Source organism: Mustela nivalis (assembly GCF_964662115.1).
Source record: "Mustela nivalis genome assembly, chromosome: X".
Taxonomy (NCBI): domain Eukaryota; kingdom Metazoa; phylum Chordata; class Mammalia; order Carnivora; family Mustelidae; genus Mustela; species Mustela nivalis.
Window position 1 is genome coordinate 4886923 of NC_139040.1, and position 25016 is coordinate 4911938.

General features: G+C 43.6%; 1 protein-coding gene across 4 annotated transcripts in view; it reads right to left on the reverse strand.

Annotated features, from left to right (window-relative positions):
* The window catches only part of AFF2 (ALF transcription elongation factor 2), a 462610-nt gene that overhangs the window by 5387 nt on the left and 432207 nt on the right, over positions 1 to 25016 (reverse strand). For all 4 annotated transcript variants that reach the window (XM_082716439.1, XM_082716438.1, XM_082716436.1 and 1 more), the window contains 8 exons: positions 23957 to 24078; positions 19970 to 20192; positions 15079 to 15374; positions 14244 to 14307; positions 11345 to 11481; positions 7126 to 7197; positions 6704 to 6797; positions 4305 to 4357 (listed from right to left, as the gene is read on the reverse strand). In XM_082716439.1, coding sequence (XP_082572565.1) covers positions 4305 to 4357; positions 6704 to 6797; positions 7126 to 7197; positions 11345 to 11481; positions 14244 to 14307; positions 15079 to 15374; positions 19970 to 20192; positions 23957 to 24078 — 1061 coding nt within the window. The remainder of the gene's footprint in view (positions 1 to 4304; positions 4358 to 6703; positions 6798 to 7125; positions 7198 to 11344; positions 11482 to 14243; positions 14308 to 15078; positions 15375 to 19969; positions 20193 to 23956; positions 24079 to 25016) is intronic.

Consider the following 25016-nt stretch of genomic DNA (forward strand, 5'->3'; position numbering starts at 1 on the left):
TTGGGCAGATCCAATGTCTGGATATAGATTTTGGTTCAGTTCCTTAACATCAGCAACAAGGAGTCCCCCGCAGTCCACACAGAGCAGGGAAGGCCAGGGTTGCTTCCTATGGCTGTGAGCAAACTCTATGCCCCTCCCCCAGCCTTCCTATCCTCCTTCATGGAGACTTCCAAGGACTGCCCTGTGGTGTCCCAATGTACCACTTTGTTACAGTAGAACATTTGAGGGGGAGTGGAAGAAACGAGGAAATTTGTGTTTGGGACTCCTTTTCCTTCCTCCAAGCACAACAAGCAGATAGATCATCAAGGCATCTTCTCACTCTCCCTCACCATTCCTAGCTGGAGCTGCTGGCAACTCTAGGTTCCCCGGGTGGCTGTCTGTGTTCCTCGGAGCCGATCTGTGCTCACAGAGTGGACATGCACCCTGACAGGTACCATGCACACAGGATTTGAGGCAATGGTTGAGGCCAACCATTGCTGCTAACTCAAGTCAGGGGCAACTCAAACAGATATGCTTGGCTCAAGACTCATGCAAGTTGTGCCAGGCCCTGTGAGTGCTCTGGTCCATTTCTGGAAACAGAGCATATCTTCTGGTATATTATAGTATGAGGGGGAAAGGGGATCCTCAAACTCACTCTGCACTTGTCTGTGAGAGGGTGGGAAAGTTTGGTGCTCTATTTCTAATTTCTGAGACCTTCTGACACTTCTTGGTGGAAAGATTTATTCTCAAGGCAGGGGTGGAGTGGCTCCTTTCTAAGCTAAAGAGCCTAAGCACAAAAGGGTTAACTAATGATCAAAAAAAAAAAAAAGCCACCCCAAAACACACACACACACACACACACACACGGCAGTGAATGCTGGATTTCTTTGTTGTGGTTGCTTACAAATGCTATTTTCTTTTCTCTAAGTAGTGGTCATTAATTCTTCGATGCCAAATTAAGGCAAGAAGTGGGTATGTCTTCATTTGTAATCTCTGGAGAAAATTCACAAAGCTGTTAGGTGTCTCAAATGCTGAAAGGGGGAGCATGTCATTCTGGGAACAGAATGTACTGGAATCCCAGGATACTTGTATTCTAACCCTGGCTCTGCCCAGAATTTCTGTGTTCTCCAGGCATGTCCCTTCCTTCCCCTTGCTGAGCCTTTCCTTGACTGAAAGAAAAGGGTGGATTTGATGATTTCCAATCATGTCCAGAAGTCACAAAGGGAAACACACCACCTCTTCTTACTTTGTACATCTTTGAAAGTGTCTTTTGAGCTTACAACATCAAAATGCTCATTGAAGGGTTTTCTTTGCCTCTTATTGCCCACTTTTTTGTAAACAATCAGTAGCAGATGCAAGGGAAGCTAGGGCACGAGTTTGCTTCTGGTCATGGTGGATCTTCCATGAGGCTCTAGGAGTGACTTCCTGATGAGTGTATCTGCAGGCCACATTGTACTGATGAAAGAAAGAATTCCAACCTGCCTAAGGAAGGCTGTGACTCTGGTTACAAGGGCACAATGCAACGCTCATCTCGGGGGGCCTCGAACTCCTACCTGGCTTTCCACACAGCTTGGAGTTCCTTGTCCTGTTTTCTTTCTGGGGTCTACTTGTAGATCTTGCCTTTCTTTTCAAACTTTCAGGACACATGCAAATGAGGGTGTACACACAGGCACACACTTCCCACTGCTTTCACCATTAGCACACTGGTCCAATCCATTCCTTAGCCACACTCACCCCCTTGCTGTTCATCAGACTCATTAGGCACACCCCACTTTGGAAGATGGTTGTTGTCCTGCTTGGAATGCACTTCTCCTAGGTATCTATATGGATTATTCTCCACCATCCTTCTCTAACATTCCAATTCAAGATGGGCGTCCTGCTCCCCACACAATCCCCAGACAACCTTTCTATCTCCCTTCCTGGTTTCCATTTGTTCTATGACCTTTACCACCATTTAGCAAAAAACATAGTTTTTTCTGTTTCTTCTAACAGAAGGTGACCTCAAGGAGGGCAGGGATTTTTGTCTATGTCTATGCCCAGAATCTAGAACAGTGCCTGGTGCACATACTATGTACTTAATGAATGTTAGTTAAATAAATGAATGAACTGGCTTCCAACCATCCCTCTGTCATTATTTAGTATCCACTACATAGAAGAGGCTCTGGAGAGGGTAGGAGCACAACATATAGCACAAGGATGGGATGTCAAGTGCCTGTCAAGTGCCTGGCAGAGTGTCTCATCCATAGTACACACTCAGCAAATAGGTGGTAAATGAAATAATGAATAGCCCCTTATTAGGAAGAACAAATGGTCTAGTAGGGGAGAAGACCCTTAAGTTTCTGACAAGCTAGAATAAGTGCCCCAGGCGAAGTGTATGGGACAGTGTATGCTTTCCAGCTCAAATGGTAAAGTTACTATGTGCCAAACATGGTGCTCAGATATTACATCTAAGCCTCAGAAAAAGTCTGCCAATCCATGTTCAGTACTAAGCAGATTGTGCTTCTCCTTCTTACAACTGCTTCTTTGCAATTTTCTCCCCCAGTCCTCATGGTCAGGAGTTGCTGCTTCTGGAAGGTGCTTGTTGGGGCCAGCCACACTCATGTGTTGGGGAAAGCAGGCTATGGTCTTGTTTGTATAGAAGATGCCCTCCGTGACCATCCAGGGAAGACCAAGCTTGTTTTCTCTTGGGCTTCCATAGACCTTTGTACACATCTGTCACCTCCCTCCACTAGACTGTGTGCTTCTGGAGTACAGGGATCCTATCGGAGTCAGGTGTGCCTCTCATGTGGAAATGCATCTGAGGTGTTTGCTGAATGAATGGGATGCAACCCCTGGGTGACCCTCTGGAGTTACTTCATTCAAAATCTTTCTGTCCCACCGAAGGGAGTGAGCTTTCTTCACACAGAAGCTGCCTAAAACATCCTTTCAGGAGGCTTTTAATGTGACTTCACAAGCTTAGGATGCATTCTAGTTCTTTCGTTTCAGAATTAAAAGAAAAAAAAAATCCCAGAAATCCTTTAATGGCTGCTTACCTGAACTTGCCCTCACTCTACTCTGTGCTCAGAGAAATAGCTTTCCCTGGGCCTTTCAATGGTTATTTTTATTTTCTCAACTTCTAGCGAGAAGCATTCTTTTGCTTTAGTTCATCAATATAAAAGTAAGACTTAATCAACAATTTAAAGGGTACTTCCTTTCAATACAGTAATTGAGATAATGCAGAGTTTTTAATGGGTCTCTTTCCTCACTCTGAATGTTTTTATGATATCGAAGTAGAGTTCCTGTTCCACTGCTTGGAGAATTCGCTTTGTAGATATTTATAAAGTGGCAAAAGGAGACTATCATACTCTGGAAGAAAATGTATGGACCAGAGACGTAAGAATTTTGAAACAAGGAGAAATGGAAAAAGCAGCTCTTTGTCAAACCCTGGGTCCGCAGTCACAGAGTTTCCCTTCCCAGTGGTGGTGGCAAGTGGGCCTGGGGTCATGAGGGAGGGACTGGAATCAGAAGGAACACTGATGCTCAAGCACAGAAGGGCAGGCATTGTGCCAGGTCACTACAGGGACAGAACTGCTCTTCCAAATCTTCCTCTTAGCAGGAATGGCTCTTTGCAGGGGCCTCAGATGCCAAGGAGTCCAGCTCTTTCCCTTTAGAGCTAGAGGAACACACTCGGTGTTGGGAAGGGACCCTTGTGCCCCACCCACCAGCCCTGCCCCTCCCTGAGTCCCCCTGGGAGCTTGGGACAGCCTCAGAACCCAGTGGGTGCTCTTCCAACTCTGAGCAGAGGAGAAATTGGGGGATTCTGCTGAGCCTTAGATCAGCAGTAGAGTGGATGCTTTTATGTATTTTAGGTCAGGGTGTTTTAGTATTAACATAAAAATCACCATGAAGGCTCAGATAATTGGCTGACTAAGTGCCTTCACATTCTCAACACTATTATGCCTTTGGTTTTATTAAATGGCACTTAGTATGTATCAATGAATATTTCATTGGTCTTTCATTACCAAGTGAATCATTGAATAATCACTGCCATGGAGTTAACTTTACCCTGCCTCCCTTTAAATGTCACGGTGCTTGCCATCTCATTAACAGATATTTTTATGACCATAATTTGGCTTAAAGATCAAATAGTTGAAGAAATTTGGAATTACATCCCATTAAACTTTTCTGTCTTGCCCTTAGCTGAAACTGGACCAGAATTTCGTGTGCACAAAAATTACTCTAGTCTTAGGACTGACCTTCGCTCCTGAGTTGTTGATACAAAATATTTGGGGGGGGTCTCTTAAATAGCTGAGTTTCTGAAAAAGCAATTTTCGTAAGATACTTACTTTCCATTGCCTACCCAGGGAGACGGTATCTGAGCGACTTTTGAGGCATTTTGCTAAAAAAGAGAGAGAGAGGGAAATAAGGACATCTATTTTGTGTTTTATTAATTCAGAAACAGATGGAAGTGTGATTTCGAGTACATTAATATTGATTGCAGCGTTTCGGGATGCCTCCTGTTCTGTTCTCAGAGCTGGGATGTTAAGTGCACGTCAGCACACCACGACGCACACTCGATGAAAATAGCTGGGTAGGATAATTAGCGGGCTCCAATCAGGACCATGCAAGTCACTTGATGAAAGATCTTATATACTAAAAGGCCCAGTGAAATCAGACTCAGTTCTCCAAGAAGTGGCTTAATTATCCTCATCTGAAATTTATTCTGCAAAACAAGCTCTTCAGAGTACTGGCAAGCCTTTCACCTTTAGCTCCCATGGCAAACTTTTTCCTGGGATGCAACGTGGGCTGTAATTTCTGACTTCCCAGGAATGGGCCAGGACTGAGCAGAGTGACAGGCAAATCCCTGTTTAGCAATGCCACTGATCCGGGGGTGCATTGTCATGGACCACCGAGGATCCTTTGTCCCTCTGAATGGAACTGGGCTGGTTTCAAAAATGGGCCTCCTGCATTTGAGGGGACCACATACCTTTAGAACATTCAGCACCGCCACATTAGGACAGTGGTCCAGCTCACCACAATGACATTACTGGGTCAGAGCCCAAATTGCACAGGACTAGCCCCCCAACCCCCAGCCTGACTCAGGCTGGCCTTCTCTGGCAAAGACCAATGTTATGTTCCTCCCTGCCTCTTGGGTTGCGGCCCAGCCCCATTTGCAAATGAGGTGCTAGGGAGAGTCAGGCATTTTCAGGAGCCCAGACTGGCAACACTTCTCTGGAGCATGGAGGGAGACCTGCATCTAAGTTGTGTTCTGCAAACTCCAGTTTTTCATCTAAAAGCAGCTCAGCACGCTGCCAGAAGAGTGAGTTATTCAACATCTGTTTGGCACTTTTACCATGCCCTGAACATCACAAAGAACAGGCCAAAGAGGACAGATACTAGAGCTGTGGCTCTCTAAGCATAAGCCCAAGAGCAGCAGTGGCAGCAGGAGCCCCTAGGAACTCATTACACATGTCAGCTCTCCAGCCCTGTCCCAGACCTCCAGTAGCGGACTCTGAGAATGGGATCACGGACTCAGAGTTCATGAACTCCCCAGGGCCTCCAGATGCCCACTCAGGTTCGAGAGCCACCTTTCTGTGGCACAGGTGGAGAGCGGAAATGTAGTGGGGGCTATGGGCAGCTGCTGTATTTGATGCATCACCCCTATATGAGTACCAGCTTCATGGAATTGTGGCCACACCAGGGAGTAGTTGGTGGATGTGCTCTTTCCCCCAGTCCAGTCGGCGTGCTCCTATAACCATGCCCTGTGCCACTTACTGCACTTGGGAGACCAATGTGAGGGTCATGGTTCAATTCATCTTGGACAACTGCTTTGGTGCAATTTAGCTAAGCAGTCTCATGCACATGGCAGAAATAATAATAATGATAATAATAATAATAATAAATAATCATCCTTTTCCTTTAAGACATGACGAACAGGAGCCTTGAGCCTTCTCAAATCTAAATCATGACCAGTTGGGGGGGGGGTGCTGCAAATGAAGCAAAAGCTTCAGAGACCATGAAGCCAGTCAGTGGCCAGTTTTTATCTGGGCTCAGTCCCAAATTTTGGCATTATTTTGCAGTTAAAATTCCTTCTTTCCTTCCTTTTCTTTTTCTTTCTTTTTCCTTTCCTTCCGTTCCTTTTTTGCTTGTGAATTAAAATCTCCAGTTCCCTAGACCATGTGCTAGTTTATTTTGGTAACCAGAGCAATCAGTTGTTTTGTTTTTTTATTATTTAATTAATCAATCAATTAATTAATTTTGATCAGTAGTTTTCAAGTGCAACCACTGCCCTCCAAGGCTACCCATGGCTAAAGGGCTCTTACGGGAATGGTTATCCCCCTAGAGCCCAGGGTGGCTGCAGCGACTTATCCCGCTGTTAAGACATTTCTGGGCTGGCTGCTCACTTCACAGGAGACAGGCCATGACCATGGACACAACCTGTGTCCCCTGCTGTGTCCCTACCATGCATTCCCCTGACTGCAACCAGGAAGATGTTAAGGGTCATTTGGCCAGTCCAGAAGGTAATCAAGGGATCACACTACTGCACCTTCTCTCCCAGGAATCAAATCAAACGTGAGCTCTCTGCTGAGCCCCGAGGGAGAGAGGCAGGAGGGCCATGGCTGGCTGGGATGTCAGTGGCTAAGCCTGTTGCAGCAACAACCTTGACATTTAATCACATGCTTGCCATGTCTCATTAGTGATTATGTCCACCCGGCACTTATAAAATGTACAAAATAAGGATTACCTTAAAATATTCCATCAGTGATCTGGAGTACTTCATAGCATGGTCCTTCTTCAGCTTGAACATCCGCAAGTAGAGAAGTGATAAACACCTGTAGCTGTGGCGAGGAGGAAAGGATTATGTTAATGCTACAAAAATGCTGATTCACAGGCTGTGCTCCCTCCCTTATAGTTACTGAGAGCCAGAAGTAAAAAAAGGAAAATGCTTCAAAGAGAAGGGGTAAGCATTAAAATCCCATCTTGATAAGGGTATAAATTAGGAGAGTAAATGTTTAGTCAGCAACTGAAGAAATCCATTAGTTATCCTTTAATAGTTTAATGGAAAACAAGAATAATGATCTGAGGTAAGCAGCTTAAGTCTATTTGGAGTTTTCAAATCCTTCTGTGACATTTCAGTTGCTTTCCCGCAACCTCTGTGAGACTTACCATAATACTGCCAGCTTTTTGTCCCCATCCGAAGCCAAGGGGCTTGCAAAGTTCTTCAGTCTCATCGCATACCTTTGAAGAGAAAGGACAAGCTCAAGTGCCATCCGCATGACCCTTCAGAGAGTCTAGAGGTCATTGCTATTCCCATCACCTGAACGCCTTAGTGCCGCATTTGCTCGGGGTGGGAGGAAACTGTAGGTCAGGTGGGCAGGAACACGAGTTCCTGGAAACAAGTGTGACGTGATGATCCAAAGAGTGGCGCACAGAAGTCAGCTCTGGAGAGGTCAGCTAAATGTGGATCCCACCTTCTAGGGCAGTGATGTGGAACTACCATAGTGTTGCAAAATCCTCAAAAAGAATGAGTGCTCACCATCGGCGACAATGTGGCTGGAACTAGGGTGTGTCACGCTAAGTGAACTAGATCAGTCAGCGGAGGACAAATACCGCATGATCTCACTCATATGTGGAATTGAAGAAACAAAACAAACAAGCAAAGGCAGGAAAAAGGGAGACAAATTCAGAAACAGACTCAACTCTAGAGAACAAACTGATGGTGACTTGGGTGGGGGAGAGCAGAGGGAACCAGGTGATAGGGATTAAGGAGTGCACCTGTTGTGATGAGGACGGGGGGATGCATGGAGGTGCTGAATCACTGTATCGGACCTCTGATAGAACACTGTATGTTAACTAACTGAAATTTAAATAAAAACAAACAAGCAAAAAAACATGCTGGCCACAGACCGTCCTGAGGACCACTCTAGCTAACCAGCATGACTGGTCTGCGATGATAGGCGGCCACAGGTGTCCGTCTCAGTTGAGTTCATGACTGACAAGGTAAATAATACATGACTCTGTCTGACACAGGAATGGGGAGCCCACAATGACACAGTTAAAAAGGTCTTTTCTAATGGCTCATGTTTTGAAGATATTCCTATAGAAAGTGGTTTTATTTTTTTTTAAGAGGAAGGTCAATTTCATAGCATTTGCCGGTCTAAGAGCCTTTAATTTATGATGCTTATATATTTTGTCTTTCCATTCTCTTTAATTGTTACTGTTCCACATTGAGGTGGTCAAAGGTGGAACGGTTCTCATTTTTTTCTTCTAGCTGAGCACATCCCATTCTGGGCGTTTAGACTCTTGAAAATCAATTCATTGCATAAAATCATTGTCTGAGCTTTAATGCAATTTCACAGGAACCTGTGGAGGAATAAGTAATTGAGTTCAGCATTGCAAAAGGAAGCTGGAAGTGTGCGGGCAGCCTGGGGTCGTTCTTATTTATGAGAAGGTGATGGAGAGCCTGCACCATGGACTCCCCATTTTTAACAACCTCCCCAGAACACCAGGTGCCCCAGGGCTTTGCCCCCTAAGACCGGGCACCCTGTCTCCTGGTTATGGCTCCACTGCTATGAAAGAATATTTTCCAGCAAAAGGACTTGTGAACTGGGTGTGGGTCCCTTCTATTGCCATATTAAGTGAAAGGATTTTTATTATGTAATAAATCAAACTGTCTTTGACAGCTGGATCACTGAAATGTCAAGTCATTGTGATGTCCCACTTGTTTGCACAAATACATTTCTACTGCAGATTCCCAGGGCTCAGAGCTGCTATAATTGCTTGATGGAAGAAAACTGGGCTCTCTCTGTGGCCAGCATACTGCCGGAGAGTGATAAAAATCTCTCCACCACATATTATGCCACTAAAACCCATGTTCATATTAGTTAACCTCTAATTGCAACAACTTTTGAAGTGAGTGGCTCATGGAACTTCAGTTGCCTCAGGGGACCAGAAGACCTAAATTGTTTTTGCCCATTTTATTCCCAACGGAAATTTTCTTAAATATATATATATGTGTATATTTATATATACATATACATATGAATATATATATATATATATATATACACTCCCATATATATACTGACACATGCTCTACAAAAAATGTGAAATCTGTAAATGTAAACAGAGGGCACACGAAGGGGTGCATGTGAAACTCTGAAAGAAGTCCATGGATTTTGTCAATTTCACTGTCTTGTTTGTGATACTGTTGGGGGAAACTGGGCACGGGGCCAGAGGAACTTCCTTGATCATTTCTTACAACTGCTCAGGAATCAACAATTAAGATAAAGTTTCAAACTATTGACTCTAAAGTGAATGTCCATACATTCTCCCCTGTAAATAATAATGGAAAAAGAAGTGTTTTCTAATGGGAATAAATGTTATTCCAAGATTTGCACTGCATTTTTACCAGAAATGAAATACAATGCTCTGCTTTTGTATCTTTAAGAAAGCATATGTTTTCCTAAAAAAAAAAAATGAAGAAGAAAGAAAAATATAGAGAGATGGGAAACACCCATCATTTCACCCTACTGCAGCTGGGATCTCATTTCCCTTCCCGCATGGTCTACAGGCAGAAACATGCTTTTCATGGCCAGAAATGTAGTGTGCACATAATTCTGCAGTTACATAGTCTCCATCATTGCTGATATTCACTGGCTACAAAGAATTCTGTTGAGTGTACTACAGTGTAATGACTTACTCTTCTGTGATTGATTATTTGGTTTGCTTCTAATTGTGTGCTATAATATATGCCAAACTTAACACCATACAGATAACTTGCTCTACTCTCACAGTTACTTTTTTCAGTACAGGAAATTCACATTTTCAGAAGTTGAATTACTGGCTGAAAAGATATGAATGCTCATTTGTAAAGGTTTTCCTCCATAATGCCAAATTTCCCTCATTTTATAATGATCAGGTTCCATTCCCCCAGCAAAGGTGAGGCCTAGGTCACCATTATTTGGCGCATGTCTGCATGTGTGTATCTAAACACTAGGTATTAGTATTTTTTTAACTTTCTTACTAATTTAAAAAGTGCCTTAAAAAAAAGTTTGCATGTTGGATGGATAGAGAACATGAATTTTCTCTGTGTCTGTTCACTAATGTTGCCCCTTGGTTTTTAATTTTTGCCAGAAATTTCATCCTGTGCATCTTTGAAAATCACTGGTGGCCTCGAATACACTGAGAAATCAATTTCCTATTAAAAGCTACAGAATGGCAGTGGTGGCTTTCACAGAGCAGAAAGCAAGTCTGAGATATAGATGCCTTACATGCTTCTCTGAATAGAGGAAAGCCAAAGGTGGTTGCCTGGCAAGGTGAGGCTGCTTTCCTCATAAACCCCCTACTTTAGTGACTTGAACTTCCTTTTCTGATTCTATGGAAGCACAGTTGGTTTTTTTTTTTTAAATAATACTTTGCATTCTTTTGATCTTTTGGAAGACTTTGCTGGATAAAAATGCATGCTCAGTGTGTCCAATGTTTGTCTGGAGGTTTAATTACAAGGGTCTCCGATTTGTAACAGTAAAAGCGAGGCCTGGCATTATCAATTAATCGAGCCAGAGGTGACCCGAATAGAAAGGACTTATCAGGTGAGGAACTGCTCACTCAAACAAAAGCAATTATTTAGTCCATCCAGCAAATGATGGTGCTTTTCAATTATTTTACAAATATCTGCACATTGCTGGAAAATACAACAGTGGGCATTTCTTCTCTTTCCGCTTCTTCCAGGAATTTTTCTGATTACTCACAAATTCTATTCCACAAGATCAGGGGCAGGCCAGGAAATTTCATTTCAAATGCAAATAAGACCAATAATCTGTGCAGTTAATATACTGGTTCCTATTCCCATCTTCTGATTTTTATCCCTCCCCTTCTACCACCTTGTCTGTTTCCTTGAGGTTACAGACACAGGGGAAGTTCATGCATACCTGCTGCCCTCAAGCCAACTTTGTGTAGGAACAGTGGCTCCTCCTTTTTAACAACCAATGCAGAAATTCTGAGAAAACTTGGTTTATAACAGAAATCTTGATAGCGCCACCTTCCTTGAATTATAAAACTGCACTTTGAAAAAGCAAGTGCCAATACCAAATGGTGAAATTATTATACTTCTACCCACTATGTTTCCATTTTAATTTTATGAATATTGTAAATTATAACACTCATGTTACAACCTCTGAAGGGGATAATTTATAAAAGTAGTGTCCATCAATTATAAATTTCCATGACATTAAAAAAATGGCAAGAACTAATTACGATGACTTCTAAGAAGAAGATGCATAAGACAAACCATTAGTAGGAGGAAATGATAGTTTTAAAAAAACATAGCAGCTTCTAATTACGACTGAGATGAGCTTAGGAAGATGGCTGCAGAAAGGCCATTAACCTGAGGAGCTCCACGGTCTCAGAGTACATGGTATAGGGAGACTTGGCTTCTAGAGGGTCACGCTCCATCGCATTGCCACATTCGGTGAAGGACAAGGCTGCGTCGGCGTAATTCACGGCTTTGCCAAATTTCTCAAACTAAAACAAGAAGATGACTTGTTAACAGCATATTGTCTCTTTTCTCCCCCAGGTAAAGGAGCAGATCTCAACCCCAGGGCCATTTTGCACCCCTCCCCCCAGGGAATTGACTAGACAGGGCCTTGGAGCATCCTATGGGCAGAGCTTGCCCTGAAACTCTTCTTTTCATGATACTCATGGGCAACTTCCCTATATAGTCTATGCGATCACATCAACCCCATCCCCAGGGGAGGAGTAACAAATTGATGCTATTGTCATGAAAAGTGTGAAGCTTCCGGTGTGACTGTTGACAAGAATCATATCACTTTCATTGTAAATGGTGGCCTGAAATAGTGTGTCAAAAAGCCAAAAAATATAGCACTACTAAATATTTTAGTTTAGTAAAATTTTATTGCAAAAGGTTTTAGCCCCGATAATGGTCATGATTAAACTGACTCAGACATACTGATTTCTTTTTTATGTATAATGAATACTATATATGACACTTTTATAGTGAGTATTTTATAACAGTATTTAATGTTTTCAATTTTTTGATAGTTGGATGTAAGAATTCCACTAATACGAGATTTTATGTAAAAAGAACCAATATAATGCAGATTTAGCTATTTTAATTTTCTTGTATACCTTTATCAAAATATTTTCTTGCAGCTATGAAGGTTTCAATTCTCAAAATGGCAGAGAGGCTGTTTCTGGAAAAGGATTAAGTACAACTATAAAATGATGAGTTACAGGTCCTACAGAACCACTGTTGTAAATGACTCTTTTTACAATAAATGTTCTGCAGTTTCCTCACTGTGAGCTGTTATGGAAGAATATTGGTTTCAACCACGTTCAAAGCAATTTTATGAAAACCCATGTGTGTGTATGTAAACTATCTCCTCCTTCTCGTGCCTCACCTGATTATTTCCTTAGGTAATCTGGCTCTGACTGCCTTTCTTGTGAGGAAATTCTTTACAACTTGATTTTTCAAAGTGATTTCTCATTCAAAAACCCACAGCAGGAAGGCTTCCTAAAGATCTCCTAGACCAAACCTCTCTTTTTCCAAAAGGAGAGACTGAAAAGTCCAGAGAGACGATTACGTGGTCATTGTGCCACTTTGTGGCCAGGTCCTACCCTGGTCCCAGGCCTCAGTTTCCCCATCCATAAACCAAGGGGTTCAAACAACAGGGGGCCTCTGGGTCTGGCACAGACATGAGCCTAGCAAAGATATCTTCCTTTAAATGAGTGTCTCTCAACCTTTGTTTCCATCATTACCACCTCTCCCCTGAACCCTGTGGGAGTTATTTGAGGTATTTTTTTCACACACTTCCACCGAAACATAAAGACCAAAAGTATGCCCAGCATCTCTTCGTGCCCTGTGGACTGGAGGGTCATGCACCATTCCAATGTCTGACTTTTTTACTTTAACCCCAAAACTGGCTTTTGCCCCCAAGGGGGGTTGGAGTTGCCTCAAATGAAAATGCATTTTCTAAATGGCTTAGACAAAAAGTGATTTTAGGGGTACACATAAACATAGCCCGGGAAGGTACAGAGTGATGTTGGCTCTTAACTCTCTCTCTCTCTCTCTCTATATATATATATATATATATATCTATATATCTATATATCTATATATATATCTGTGGCTCTGATTTTTCTCAGTTCCTCCAAACCTTTCCTACATGGTCCCACTCCATGAGCCCATGAGTCTCTTCAGCATCACCAGTGGAGTGGGTACCCAGCCTGCCTTGTCATTTTTGTCTGCAGAAGCAGGGGACAGTAGCTTTCAAAGGAGCGCTCCTGCCACAGAAAGGTTAGCCGTAGACAATACCTGAGCAATTTGGACCACAGTGGGAAAATGACTGTCCAACATTGTGAGCCAGCTAAGTCCTGGATAGACACACTGTTATGATGGAGGACAGTGGGCTTTTTTTTTTTTTTTAACATAATGGAGTTGAACTGAGGTGAGGACCCTGAACTGAAGCACTGCCCTTCTCTGGGGACAGTAGAGAGTATTAATATCTATGCCTGGGTCCTCATCTGAGAAATTCTGACTCCATCTATCTGGGGTGAGGCTTGGGCATTGGGTTTATTTAAAGTTTCCTGAGTAATTGTGACATGTGGCTGAGACCCCCAAGGTCTCAGGGACCTCTTGAGGGAGGGAGCTCCCTCAAGGCTCCCCCTTGAGGAGCAATCAAGGCAACTCAACATGCTGAGATCATCGTTGGTCTCAGTGGCCAAGACCCTTGGAGGAAACAGGGCCATATGTCCTCAGAACTCTGGATGACAGAACTTCATTTCTCTGTGTGGGGTCCTAGCCTGACTGTGGGCCTCACCTGGAAAAATGTAATCAGTGCAGCATGGAGCTGCATTTTTTTTCTACACACCTGGGTTTCTCAAAGCCATTTTTTGAGGCCACCTGACCAGCTGTCAACCACTTTGTCTGTCTACACCAGTTTTGATTTACTGAAACCAAAGGGATTTCCCACTTTCTCCAGGGCAGTTTCAAAAGTCATCTCGAATTCACTCGAAAGCCTGCAACAGTATGTGGCATTTAAGTTGGGAAGTTGGGGCAAGGGGAAGAAGAGTGAGAACATGAATAAGGGCAGGGAAACATGCTGCCAAGAGCTCGGGAATTCTGGTGTAAGGAATGAATCAGCCCCAATCTGCCTATGTCAGCATAGCAATGAGACAGTTGGACTTATTGATAAGATGACTTCTTTGTTTCCCTTCAAAACATGATACTGGAATGGGAGGGAAGCAGCAAGAGGGGAAAAACCTACCAGTGCGTCAGCTTTGTGCTTCAGCTTCTTAGCCTCTTGCATGTAATAATCAGCATTGTGAACCCTGAAGAAACAAAACAGACTCCTTAAAGTTTCATCTTTTCCCCAAAAGACTGAAGAGCCACAAATAGTTTTGCTATAAATCCATGCCAATACAATGCCTTGGAGAAGGCAGGTGACCTCTAGCATTTGCAGAATAACCAACTTTGAAAGAAGCCCAGAAGTGGGATGTGAAGTGTGTAATGGCCCACTGGGATCCATTATTGGCCCCTGCAACCCAGTCATTCCACTGTACGAACATCCCATGGACCCCAATGAACCTAGCTGCTGCTGGCGCTCTGTTCAATCTGAGGACATGGATAAGAAAGGGAGCCAAGGGGCCCCTGGGTGGCTCAGTGGGTTAAGCCTCTGCCTTTGAGTCAGGTCATGATCTCAGAGTCCTGGGATCGAGCCCCGTATCAGGCTCTGTGCTTGCTGAGAAACCTGCTTCCCCCCATCTCTCTGCCTGCCTCTCTGCCTACTTGTGATCTCTCTCTGTGTCAAATAAATAAATAAAATACTAAAAAAAAAGAAAGAAAGAAAGAAAGAAAGAAAGAAAGAAAGAAAGAAAGAAAGGGGGCCAAAGCAACCTAGAATTAAGCACCTGTCTTTGGAAATGGTACCAGAGCTCCATGATCAAAATGGGCCAAAGACATTTCTTGGTGCAGACAGAGGATGTGTGGGGATGAGGGGCTGCCGCTGAAGTCTTACTTTGGTGCTAGAAAAGCCATCCTGCATGCACCCATCCCCATGCACCACCCCCACACCATATCTGTGATGATCTGGGAAAACATACGAGTCGTCAAATGTGAGCTTGGGTCTCCGGACATTGGCGGTGCTGCTGGACAGAAGAGGCAGGGCTGCCCAGGATGCCATCTCCAGGTGACTGCTATCCATGAGGCCCGTAGTGATTGTGGAGGTGATGGTGGAGATGGTTGTGGTAGTGGTTGTGGTAGTGGCTGTGGCCGTGGCAGTTGCAGTGGCCGTGACAGTGGCAGTGACAATGGCAGTAGCAGTGACAGTGGCAGTGGCAAGAGCTGTGTTGGTAACCGTAATGGCAGCAGAGCTTGTCTTTTTTGGAGTGTCTCCATCCTGGGGAAAAGGACAGACAGTTGCCATAAGGTTCAGCCTCTTAGAACATCTTTTCACATAGACTTTTAATGTCAAGCACAGTAGGAAACAAGGCAAAAGAAAGATAACAATGCACACAGCTTGAGAATAAACAGGTGACCCTGGTAGATCACCAGCGCTTGTTCTAGGATAATACCAATCCATGGAGCTAGTCAGTTGCTGTGATTACATCATTATCTCAACAAGATAGCCATTGGCAGATCTTATGGGAAATGTGGGTGGGGAGAGGAAGAAGGGGGTAGGGAGAGGAAGACAAGAAGGAGGAAGGAGAATGAAGACAGCAAGAGTGAGCATGGGTGGGGGGATAGAGAGAGGTGACCCTGATATGAGAATTTTTGATAAGGGAACAGCCCAAAAACTTCCATTAGGGTAAATAAGGTACTCCAGTCACTCTGCAATTCAGTGCAGCAAACCAGGACTTATACCCTGGAACCAAAGCTAAAGCTGCCCTTTCGTTCACTGAGGCCTTGACTGATGTCTGGCGAAGTGAATGTCACATGAATGCCTCCTCATTTTGAAGTCTTGAGATGGTGAAAGCTTATTTTGAACAGATCAAAAACTAAATGGGCAAGAGACTTCTGGGTTTCATCCTGAACTGTCACTGCCATGGAAAGAGTGGAATCCAGCCGAAAAAATGTAGGTGGAAAGATTTGTGCTTCTGTGACAGTATTTGTGAGACCACGGTACACTTGGCCCTCCCTACCCGGCAATTGTGGCATGATCTTGACTGTTCTACCTCTGACCATGTTTGCCATGGGACCTCCTCCTTCTTCTGCTTGTCTGAGTTGCTATCTCTCTAAGGTTGATGTCTCCCAAGGTTCATTCCTCAGGTCTCTTCTTTCCTGAGCTTGACAGGATTTGCCAATCCCATTTGTGTTGGCATAGATTGGATAATATCTAGATCACTGCCAAATAGAAACCTCAATCTTACCCTCTCTCTAACGCTCCAGTTGTGTGGTGATCACCTCTGGCTCATTATCACCAAGATGGCCATTAGCCCATCAAATTGCCCTGAAACCAAATTGATAACAAAACCAGTTCCCTCTTTCTGTTAATGGCAGCAACGGTTTTCCCTTATCACCAAGACTGGATTTCTCCATGTCAGTAAGGGGCCATCCCTGGGCCCTGTGGTCATCCCTGGGCCAGAAGCATTGGAGCCAGTATACTCCCCACCTTGCCTTCCATCTGAGCTGCTCTGCTTTAATCAGCTTTATATGTTGAAGTGCTGTAAATTCTTCCATTTCAAAAAATGATAATGATCCTAAAACTCTTTTGAAAAGAGCTTCAAAAAAAAAGTGAATTTCCCTGCTCTATTTCATCTTTAATATCTTCCCCTCCATTACCCTTATCCAATCCATTATAGAGTCCTATTCATTGCATCTCCCCAGCATTTCTCAAATCTGTCCCTTCCTGCTCTGAAGCCACCAAGTGCAGGCCCTCGTGGCTTCTGACCGAGACCATCAGCAACCCAGCTGGACCTCTGACCTCGGAGCCAGCTTTTCCAATCCATTTTCACTCTGCTGCCGGACCTTTTTCCACAAAGTTCCATGCATTTCACTGCCTTGAATCCAAATGCAAACCCAAGGCTGAGCTCCTTTGCTGGCCTGTGAGGTCCTCCCTAATCTGGCTTCTGCTTTCCTCTTGATCTCCTCCTCCTCATTCCTATAGACCTTCCCCCAGACTGGACACAACCTGCCTTCTTCAATTTCCTGCTTTGGTTCATGTGCAGTCTTAGAGTTGAAAGAACCTTCCCTTCACTACTTTTCCTTTTTCACCTGGTGAAAATTTGCTCTAATTTTTAATTAAAAAAAAAAAAAACTGTGGTAAAATACATACAACTGGCTTCTTTCACTCAGCGTCAAGTCCTCAAGGTCCAACCACATCATAGCACATGTCAGAATGGCCTTCCCTTTTAAGGCTGAAGAATATTTCATTGTATGTACAGATCACATTTTGTTTAACCACATCCCTTCATTTCTAAACTGTCCTCAACTTTTAAGACCCAGCTCAACAAATGCCTTCTCCTCCAGGAAAACCACCTATGTCTCCAGCTAGAGGGGTTTTAATCTTCCTTGCCCCTTCAGAGAACTGAAGTCTGTCTTAATCCCTCTCTATGACACCACCCACCAGACATTTTATATCGTAGTTCTTTGAGCACATGTCTCATTGTTTACCTCGCACTGAGAGCTTTCTGAACACTGGTGCCATCTCTGATTTCTGACATCGCTACCCCACCCCATCCCCCTGCCCCACAGCCTCATGCTCCCAATAATTTTCTGACTGTGTGCACCATACCTGCCTGACTCAAGAGGGTCAGTTGCAAAATAGAAGCCAAATGTGAACATTCCTTATGTCCATGCAAGTCTATCTTTTCCACTCGACCCTGAATCTTCTGATTATCAAAACTTACAACCAAGAGCTCACTGAAAGAAATGTGGTGAGAGGCTACCCATGTAACAATTGTTGGGATGGATAGGGAGAAAATACTTGACAAATCATCATGGATTTTATTCAACCCAAACACAGAAAAACATTGAAGCCTTCTAAAACTCCAGGTTTCCACTGCCAAAGCCAGATGGCCTGGACCAGGCAGTGGAGTCAACCCAAGATGGTCCCACTTGTCTGTATGATCAAGCTATGTGACAAGGACCCCAAAGCACTGCATCCACTATGCACATGACACTGTTGTCAGTCCTGGCATAGATGACTTGAAATGGCTGTGTTCAGTCATGATCATGCAAGTTACATGAATGTGTTCTCCATCCATTTTCAGCCATCTATTGAATCAATAAATGAGACTTCATGCCAAAGTAAAATACAGAAGACTCTGAGAGCACAGGATTGAAAATCCTTTGGGAGCTGGAAGAAGCCTTACAGATCATCTAATCAAATCCACTCATTTTATGGACTCAGAGTGGTTTTGTAATTTGCCCCAGGCCATAGAAAACCTGTTGAAGTTTTAACACCATGCACCAAGCCTCTTAACCTCCAGGCTAAGGCAAAAATGTATTTGTCTTCCAGGTTTCAAGTCATTTATGAAAAGAAGTGACAATGGGTAGTCAGTCATTGGAGCCTCTCATGGGAGACTCCAATGAGTTCCTTAAGGAGGGCAATCCACTTCTAGGTGCTGATGGAACCATATTTATCGGGTTTCCTTAGTAGCTTTTAGTTCTTATAGATATGAATTTGCTGATGCTTGTAAGCATTACCTTTATTAGGCACCTAATTCTCTGTGCCAATACACCAGGCATTGTATGAAGAGAATTGCCTAGGTCTGGCGTATGTCCTCCTAAAGCTTGCAAGAGAAAAGAGCACCAGTTGGAGTTTACCATATTAATTACATTCAGTATGAAAAATGGGATTGATAGCATAATTACTGTTTAGAGTAGATGGTTTAATTTCTAACGAGGTCAGCATTTTTAAATGTGAATGCAAATATTGTGTGGGCGCATGCGTGCACACACACACAATTTCATATGGAAAATGACTATTTTACAATAGACCAATTGCTCCATACCAGCGATGAAATTGGCCTAGATATGCGTGCCATGCCAGTCATCTCAGATGATGGAGGACTCTACCTTGGAGTCCTTCAAGCTCAGAGGCCTTGTTGCTTTTCATGGAGTGGTAAATGGGCATGTTTGGTCCAGGGTCCACCAGGCTGGCATCAAGACATTTGAAAACTCATTGATTTTCCCATATTTGCTTTTTTTACAAAAATTTATTTATTTTCAGCATAACAGTATCATTATTTTTTCACCACACCCAGTGCTCCATGCAATCCGTATTTGCTTTTTTACATTACACTTAAAGGAGACTAGATGCATACAGATGCCACATCTGCACATACATACATTTACATGGAAAAGCAGATGCATTTGTCATTAATATTCACCGGTGACACTTTGCTTGTGGCTTTTGCGCTTTATGTACCTATACCTGAGACAGACGGAAAGACTGCACAGATGTGAAAAATGATGCAAAGTCTCAATTTTCTATGCTAACAGAGCAGTGGTGCTGAAAATCCAAAGGGCTGGATAATCCTTTAGTTGAGCTTAGAACCACAGCTGTGCAATTTTTACCAACAGATTCACCTATTAAATTCCATCCTTTTGGGTCACTATTTTAAAGACAATTTACACCTGCTGCACTGGGTGCTGGGAAGATGCAACTGTGAGTTCCAGCCCTATTCCAGTGATGCTGGGCAATCTCACCTCATCCACTGGTTCTTTCATTCACTAAATGATCAGTGCTGATGCCATGTGCCCGATCAGTACTTTGTGTGTCTCCACTGGCAAGATATGAAAGTATTAGACCAAAGGATGTCCAAAGCCCCGAGTCTCTGCATAATAATTTGTTGGGAGAAGTAAGACTGGAATGAAAAATTCATCCTACATTAGAACAATCGAGATTTGAAATAATGGAGAGTTTGTGTATTTCTATACACTGTTCTCTCTGCCTTTTCCTCCCATCCCCCCAGGTTTCACATCTGGTTAGACAAGCTGGGTCAACCTGTTTGTACCTGATGATTATAATACTTCTTCTGAGATGCTTACATTTACGGATATCCCTTTGAAAGTAGCACAGAATTTGCCTTCACTTCTCTTCGGTTTAGTAGAGGTGATCTGTCCGATCATAGGGATGTTCTTGTCTTGACCAAAGGGGCCATTGCTGCCACTGATGTTTCTGCGGCGTGGAGGGTCCTCTGGCAGTGGGGAAAGTGGAGGAGGAAACAACTTTTCTTCCTTCCTTCTACTTGCTCTCCTGGATGAACTGTTCCTGTGTAAACAAAAAGCATAGAGTGTCACAAAGTTTTGTCTCTCTTCTGTGATTTTTCCCATGATGTGGATACTTTCAATTTAAGTATGATTTTAGTTGATCGTCCTTTAACTATGGTGAAGAAGAGTATATACAAAAATGCATGTAGACATAGATATCTATAAAGAGCTCTAGCTATAAATAAATGCAAATAGATGTATCTAAGAATAAACACATGTCTCTGAAGCAGAACTCCATGATAAATGTAACTGTCTAATGGAGGGTGCTATAGTATGACATTTGTAACATTTCAAGATTTCTCTCAATTAGATTTTTTATGGAAAATCCAATGCAGACTTTAATCCCATCATTTTTTAAGATGGTTCCTACTTATTTTGCCCTAGGACTTACCTGCATAATCACACAATAAATGGAACAATAAACAATTAGTAGGGGGATATTTTCTTAAGAAATATTATGCTGTACATTACTTAGCTATCAATAACACACTAAATACTTTCGTGACACACTGAAAACCATATGTTCAACATATTCTAGGCCCATACCAAGGTACAAGAAGCCCCTGACCTTACACTGTTATACTGGAGTACTGATGTGCTTCCTTTTATGGAACCCATTTGGAAACTATTTTGTCATATCGCCATAAGACATCTGTAGTCCTAGAAGTACTCCCATGCTTTCAGACTGATTTATCTGCCCATTAAATGGGCACCATCAAAGAAACAGAGACTTCAAATAAAACAGAACAGCTAAAACCTTATGCTAGCTGCTTAACATGGTAATTGGGTCATGGATTTTCATTTTAGTTACTGTCTTAGCCTAATCAATGAAGATTACTTGAATTTTAATCTTTTCTTAGACAACTAATATGGCACTAAGCAGCCATTTACTTTCCATGATTATTGATACAGTTTTCAATAGCAAATGAAGTCAACAAGAATTTATGGTTTCCTCTTGGTCAATTTCAGTCAGTGTCTAGCAATATAGATTTACAATATGTCAAGGCAATAAATCAAAGATGAACAAGCATTCAAGTGGTCTGATTTCCCTGAGATAGTAGAAGTCAATGCATTCTCCTCGTTCCCCTTCCACTGTGTTGCCCAAGTTTGCCAACTATAATAGCATTTGCTGTCCTCACCAACTTTTGTTTCATAAATGTGGCCCTATGTCAAGTTTTGTGAAGCAGCAAAATATTTAAAAACTAACTGTTTTGCCATTACATTAATTAGTTAAGATTAATCAAAAAATATTTGCCAATGGAATTTAAAAATTGCTTTGACATGTAGAACCATTTTAAGATAGCTGTGATGCCCTATAAAAAAGATGGCAAACTGTTGAATTAGGACCCATGTCCATGAGGAAGCTATGCAGCTATCAGCTCGCATTAAGTATGATCATTACAGAAGCAGTGGACATCAGAGAGATGTCAAGCATTGCTGGAGTGTCTATGGGAGGTAAGTGGTTCATTAGCTACAGCCACTCCTCCACTACTTGAGCTGCGTCTGATTTTCCAATGACCACTACAGTTGTGCTTGGCCTTCCCATTGCCACTGTACACACAACACCACACACACTCCAGCACATTCTGTGCAGTGGGCACCGGTCCCCTGGTCCCTTTTCCATCTGTTTGGTAGTGAGCTGGAACCATGGGGCCTTCAATAACTTCCCTGGTGAAGGATAACCAGGGAGCATTTTCTAGAAATAACTTTATCACCATTATGGCTTCTTATTATAAGAACAGGTTTTGCCACTTGGGCACCTCCTGTAGGTCAGAGGGGGACAGTGGACAAGATAAGTGTGTCACTACCACCACTCAGTGCTTCAGAGGCCCTGCTGATGCTTCAAGCTCCCAAGGAGGTGTGTGTTGGGAGGCAGGGGTGGGACTCAGCAGGGCCCTCCTGTTAGATGATGAAGAACTGTGGCTGTCATAGTCGTGTGTGGCATTCTTTGTTGGGTTTAGAACATTCATTTAGAAAAGTGAATGTTTACAAATTTCTAAGAATTTGGTTTGGAAGGTCAACAAGGAACAAAGGAGCAGATGGAACTTGAGGAGGGGATTCCTGGGAGAAAAGCCTTGAGAGGCCAGTCCTGGCTTCATTCTCTCTGTCTGCTCTGGAGATCTTTTCCACAGATCTGGGTTTATTTGATGAGCTTAAGAATCTGGTCCAGGCCCTTCCTGAACGATGAATGCTACTAGGTAAACACTGCTTTTCTAATGACTACAAAAGCAGAAAGACTATAAAGACCATGAGTTAGCAACACCATTTTCTGAAGAACAAAACTCAAATTATTAGACATTTACTTAATACTTGATTGTATCTCTTCCATGAGATGGGAGAAGTGGAGGGTCACTGGACTGCTTACAGAGACTAGTGTCAGAGACTAATGGTTGTGGCAACACCTCCTGCCCTTTCTTTGTGTCTTTGGGTTGCCTGAACGGGTCGAAGCCTGGAAACTGGGGAGCTATGGCCACAACAGCCATACCATTTCTGTCTGTCTTCCAGGGAAGGAGGAGGCCATGGAAGGACGATGCTTGATCCCCAGGTAAGGAGCTTGCTTCCCCACAGGGCTGGCTCACTTGGGAGTGAAGAGGTCAGCTTGCCCCACTGGAAGGGTCGTTGGGTCTGAGAACTCCAAGTATGTGAAGGGATGTCTCAGAGCAAAGTTATACCACATGCATTGTATGAAGAGCCACAGATTCTCAGGGAGAGGAGAAGCTTGGGGCCCCAATCTCCTTTTTATACCAAGTGGATAGAGAGGTAATTGGTCTTTTCCTACCTTTCATCTCCAAACAATATGGATCTCAACAACCACAAGCTGAAAACTTATTTCCGGCATCTTATCTGTGGCAGATTGATACCATATCACTGATGTTAAACAGTAATCTGTGAAATCAATTGTTAGCAGCAGTTAGCCAGATTGCGCCTCTGTTCTGGGCTGCTAATAGGCTCCAAAACTGGTCTTTGATGGAAATAATCTCTAATGTTGAATGAATTTATGGTAATAATTATCCAGACGGAATGGTTCCAGTAGCTAACATGACTGTTAGTTAACTGATACTTCTAAGATGTAAGAACTTGGTCACAATGCTTGGTAGCAACAGATCTCAGGACTTCTCCAGGGAAGGCTGCGGCCATCTGAGTGAAGAGGAGAGGGAGGCCTCCCGCCTGACTCTGGCACTAATGGATGCATCCCCAGCCAGCTTTCCCTGACACACCATGGCCCCGGAGAGGTGGGGGGGCAGCTCTCAGATGTCTCCTCTTTGTGGCATCCTCAAACATGTTACTCCCCTGGCCTCTCAGGTTGTCAGGATGGACCTACTAGCCCTCAAGCTGTCTTTAGGTCACGGAATGGCACCAAAGAAGAAGCAGGAGCTGCGTCATTGTGCAAAGGCTGCTTTCACCGCCATCAAAACTGGAAGTGGCCCAGAAGCAGGTGATCTGGATGCTCTCTTATTTTAATTCCTTCACTTCTTGTACTCTTCCCTTCAGGCTAAAAGGTCACTTTGTCCGAGTTTGGTCCCCACATGAGTTGGGCTAAAGAAAGATTGCTATAGAGCTCATGGAATATGCAAGATTTGGCAGTCTGCATTCCAGCTTTCATCCCACCCTTGGTAGAACAGCTGTCAGGACTGGCTGTTTCCTTATTTGCCATTCCTCTGAAAGAGGACTCTCCCACCCCACCCCACCCCCAAAAGGCTTCCTTTGAGATTTCTGAGGGGTCCAAACAATCGAGGTGTCCTACCAAGAACAGGGCAAACTCACTCTTTACTGTGCGGAGGTTTGTGGGGTGGCGCTGGTGAGATGCAAGGGGGCAGCAGGCAGATAGCGGGGGCCTCGTCCAGGCGTTGCTTCTTCTCAGGGATTTTCTCTGCGATCTCTGTTGGCTTTAATGGGAAGAAAAAGACAGAATTTGAAATACATGGCACATGCTGACACTGAAAAACCATGAGCAAGGTAGACAGTTTGCTTCCATTTTAACTTCTAGTTTTGCTCAGGGAGTTAAATGCACACCTCTGCTCAGACAGAAAACAATCAGCCAAGAAGCTGGCATTTGAGCAAGTTGAGCTGCACTGTGAACCTCTGATTAAAGATTGGGCGGCACAGGAATCTCTGACCAAAAGTAAAGAGAACTTATCGTTTTCAGACTCTTCTTCCATCAATAATGCCCCCACCAATGAGTAGCAGAGAAACTAACACTGCAACTCTAATATGGCATGAGGCTGTGCAAACAGTGTGGGGCTCATGTGTTACATATAAAGGTCACTTAGACAACCAATAACATGCCAAGCAATAAACCATGTGTAACACAGGCCTGTGCATTGGCTGGTTCTGAAGTTACGCCTGTCATCCCAAAGAAGGGTGAAGAGTGAGGGCCAGAGCTCGAACTCACGAGGCCGAGATTGATGGTTGCCCTTCTGGTGAGAGTTTGTAGCCCTGGAATTCAGTCCTAACCTCTTCCAGGTGAGGTTTCCATGAGTCAGGCCAACCACACAGCTCTGGGACCGAGTAGTCTGGGCAGACCGTGTGTCTGCTAAGAGCATCAAAGTATAACTAGGGTGTGGTGATGCTGATGTGTGTCTGGAGAGATTAACAGACCCGGGGGGGGCATGTTGAATGCTTGGGATCACCTGGGTGCCCTGCGGCTGCCAGGGTGGGGACTGTGGGGGTGACCCTGTGAGTCTATGAAAGCCGGGCAGCTTAAGGAGCCAATGCTAGGGACCGGGTACCCAGGGAAGGCAACTGTCTCCACAGCCTTCTTTTCTTCCCATCGTAATCTCCCATGTGCCATTTCGGATACTCTTCATATTGGCTGCCCAATGCT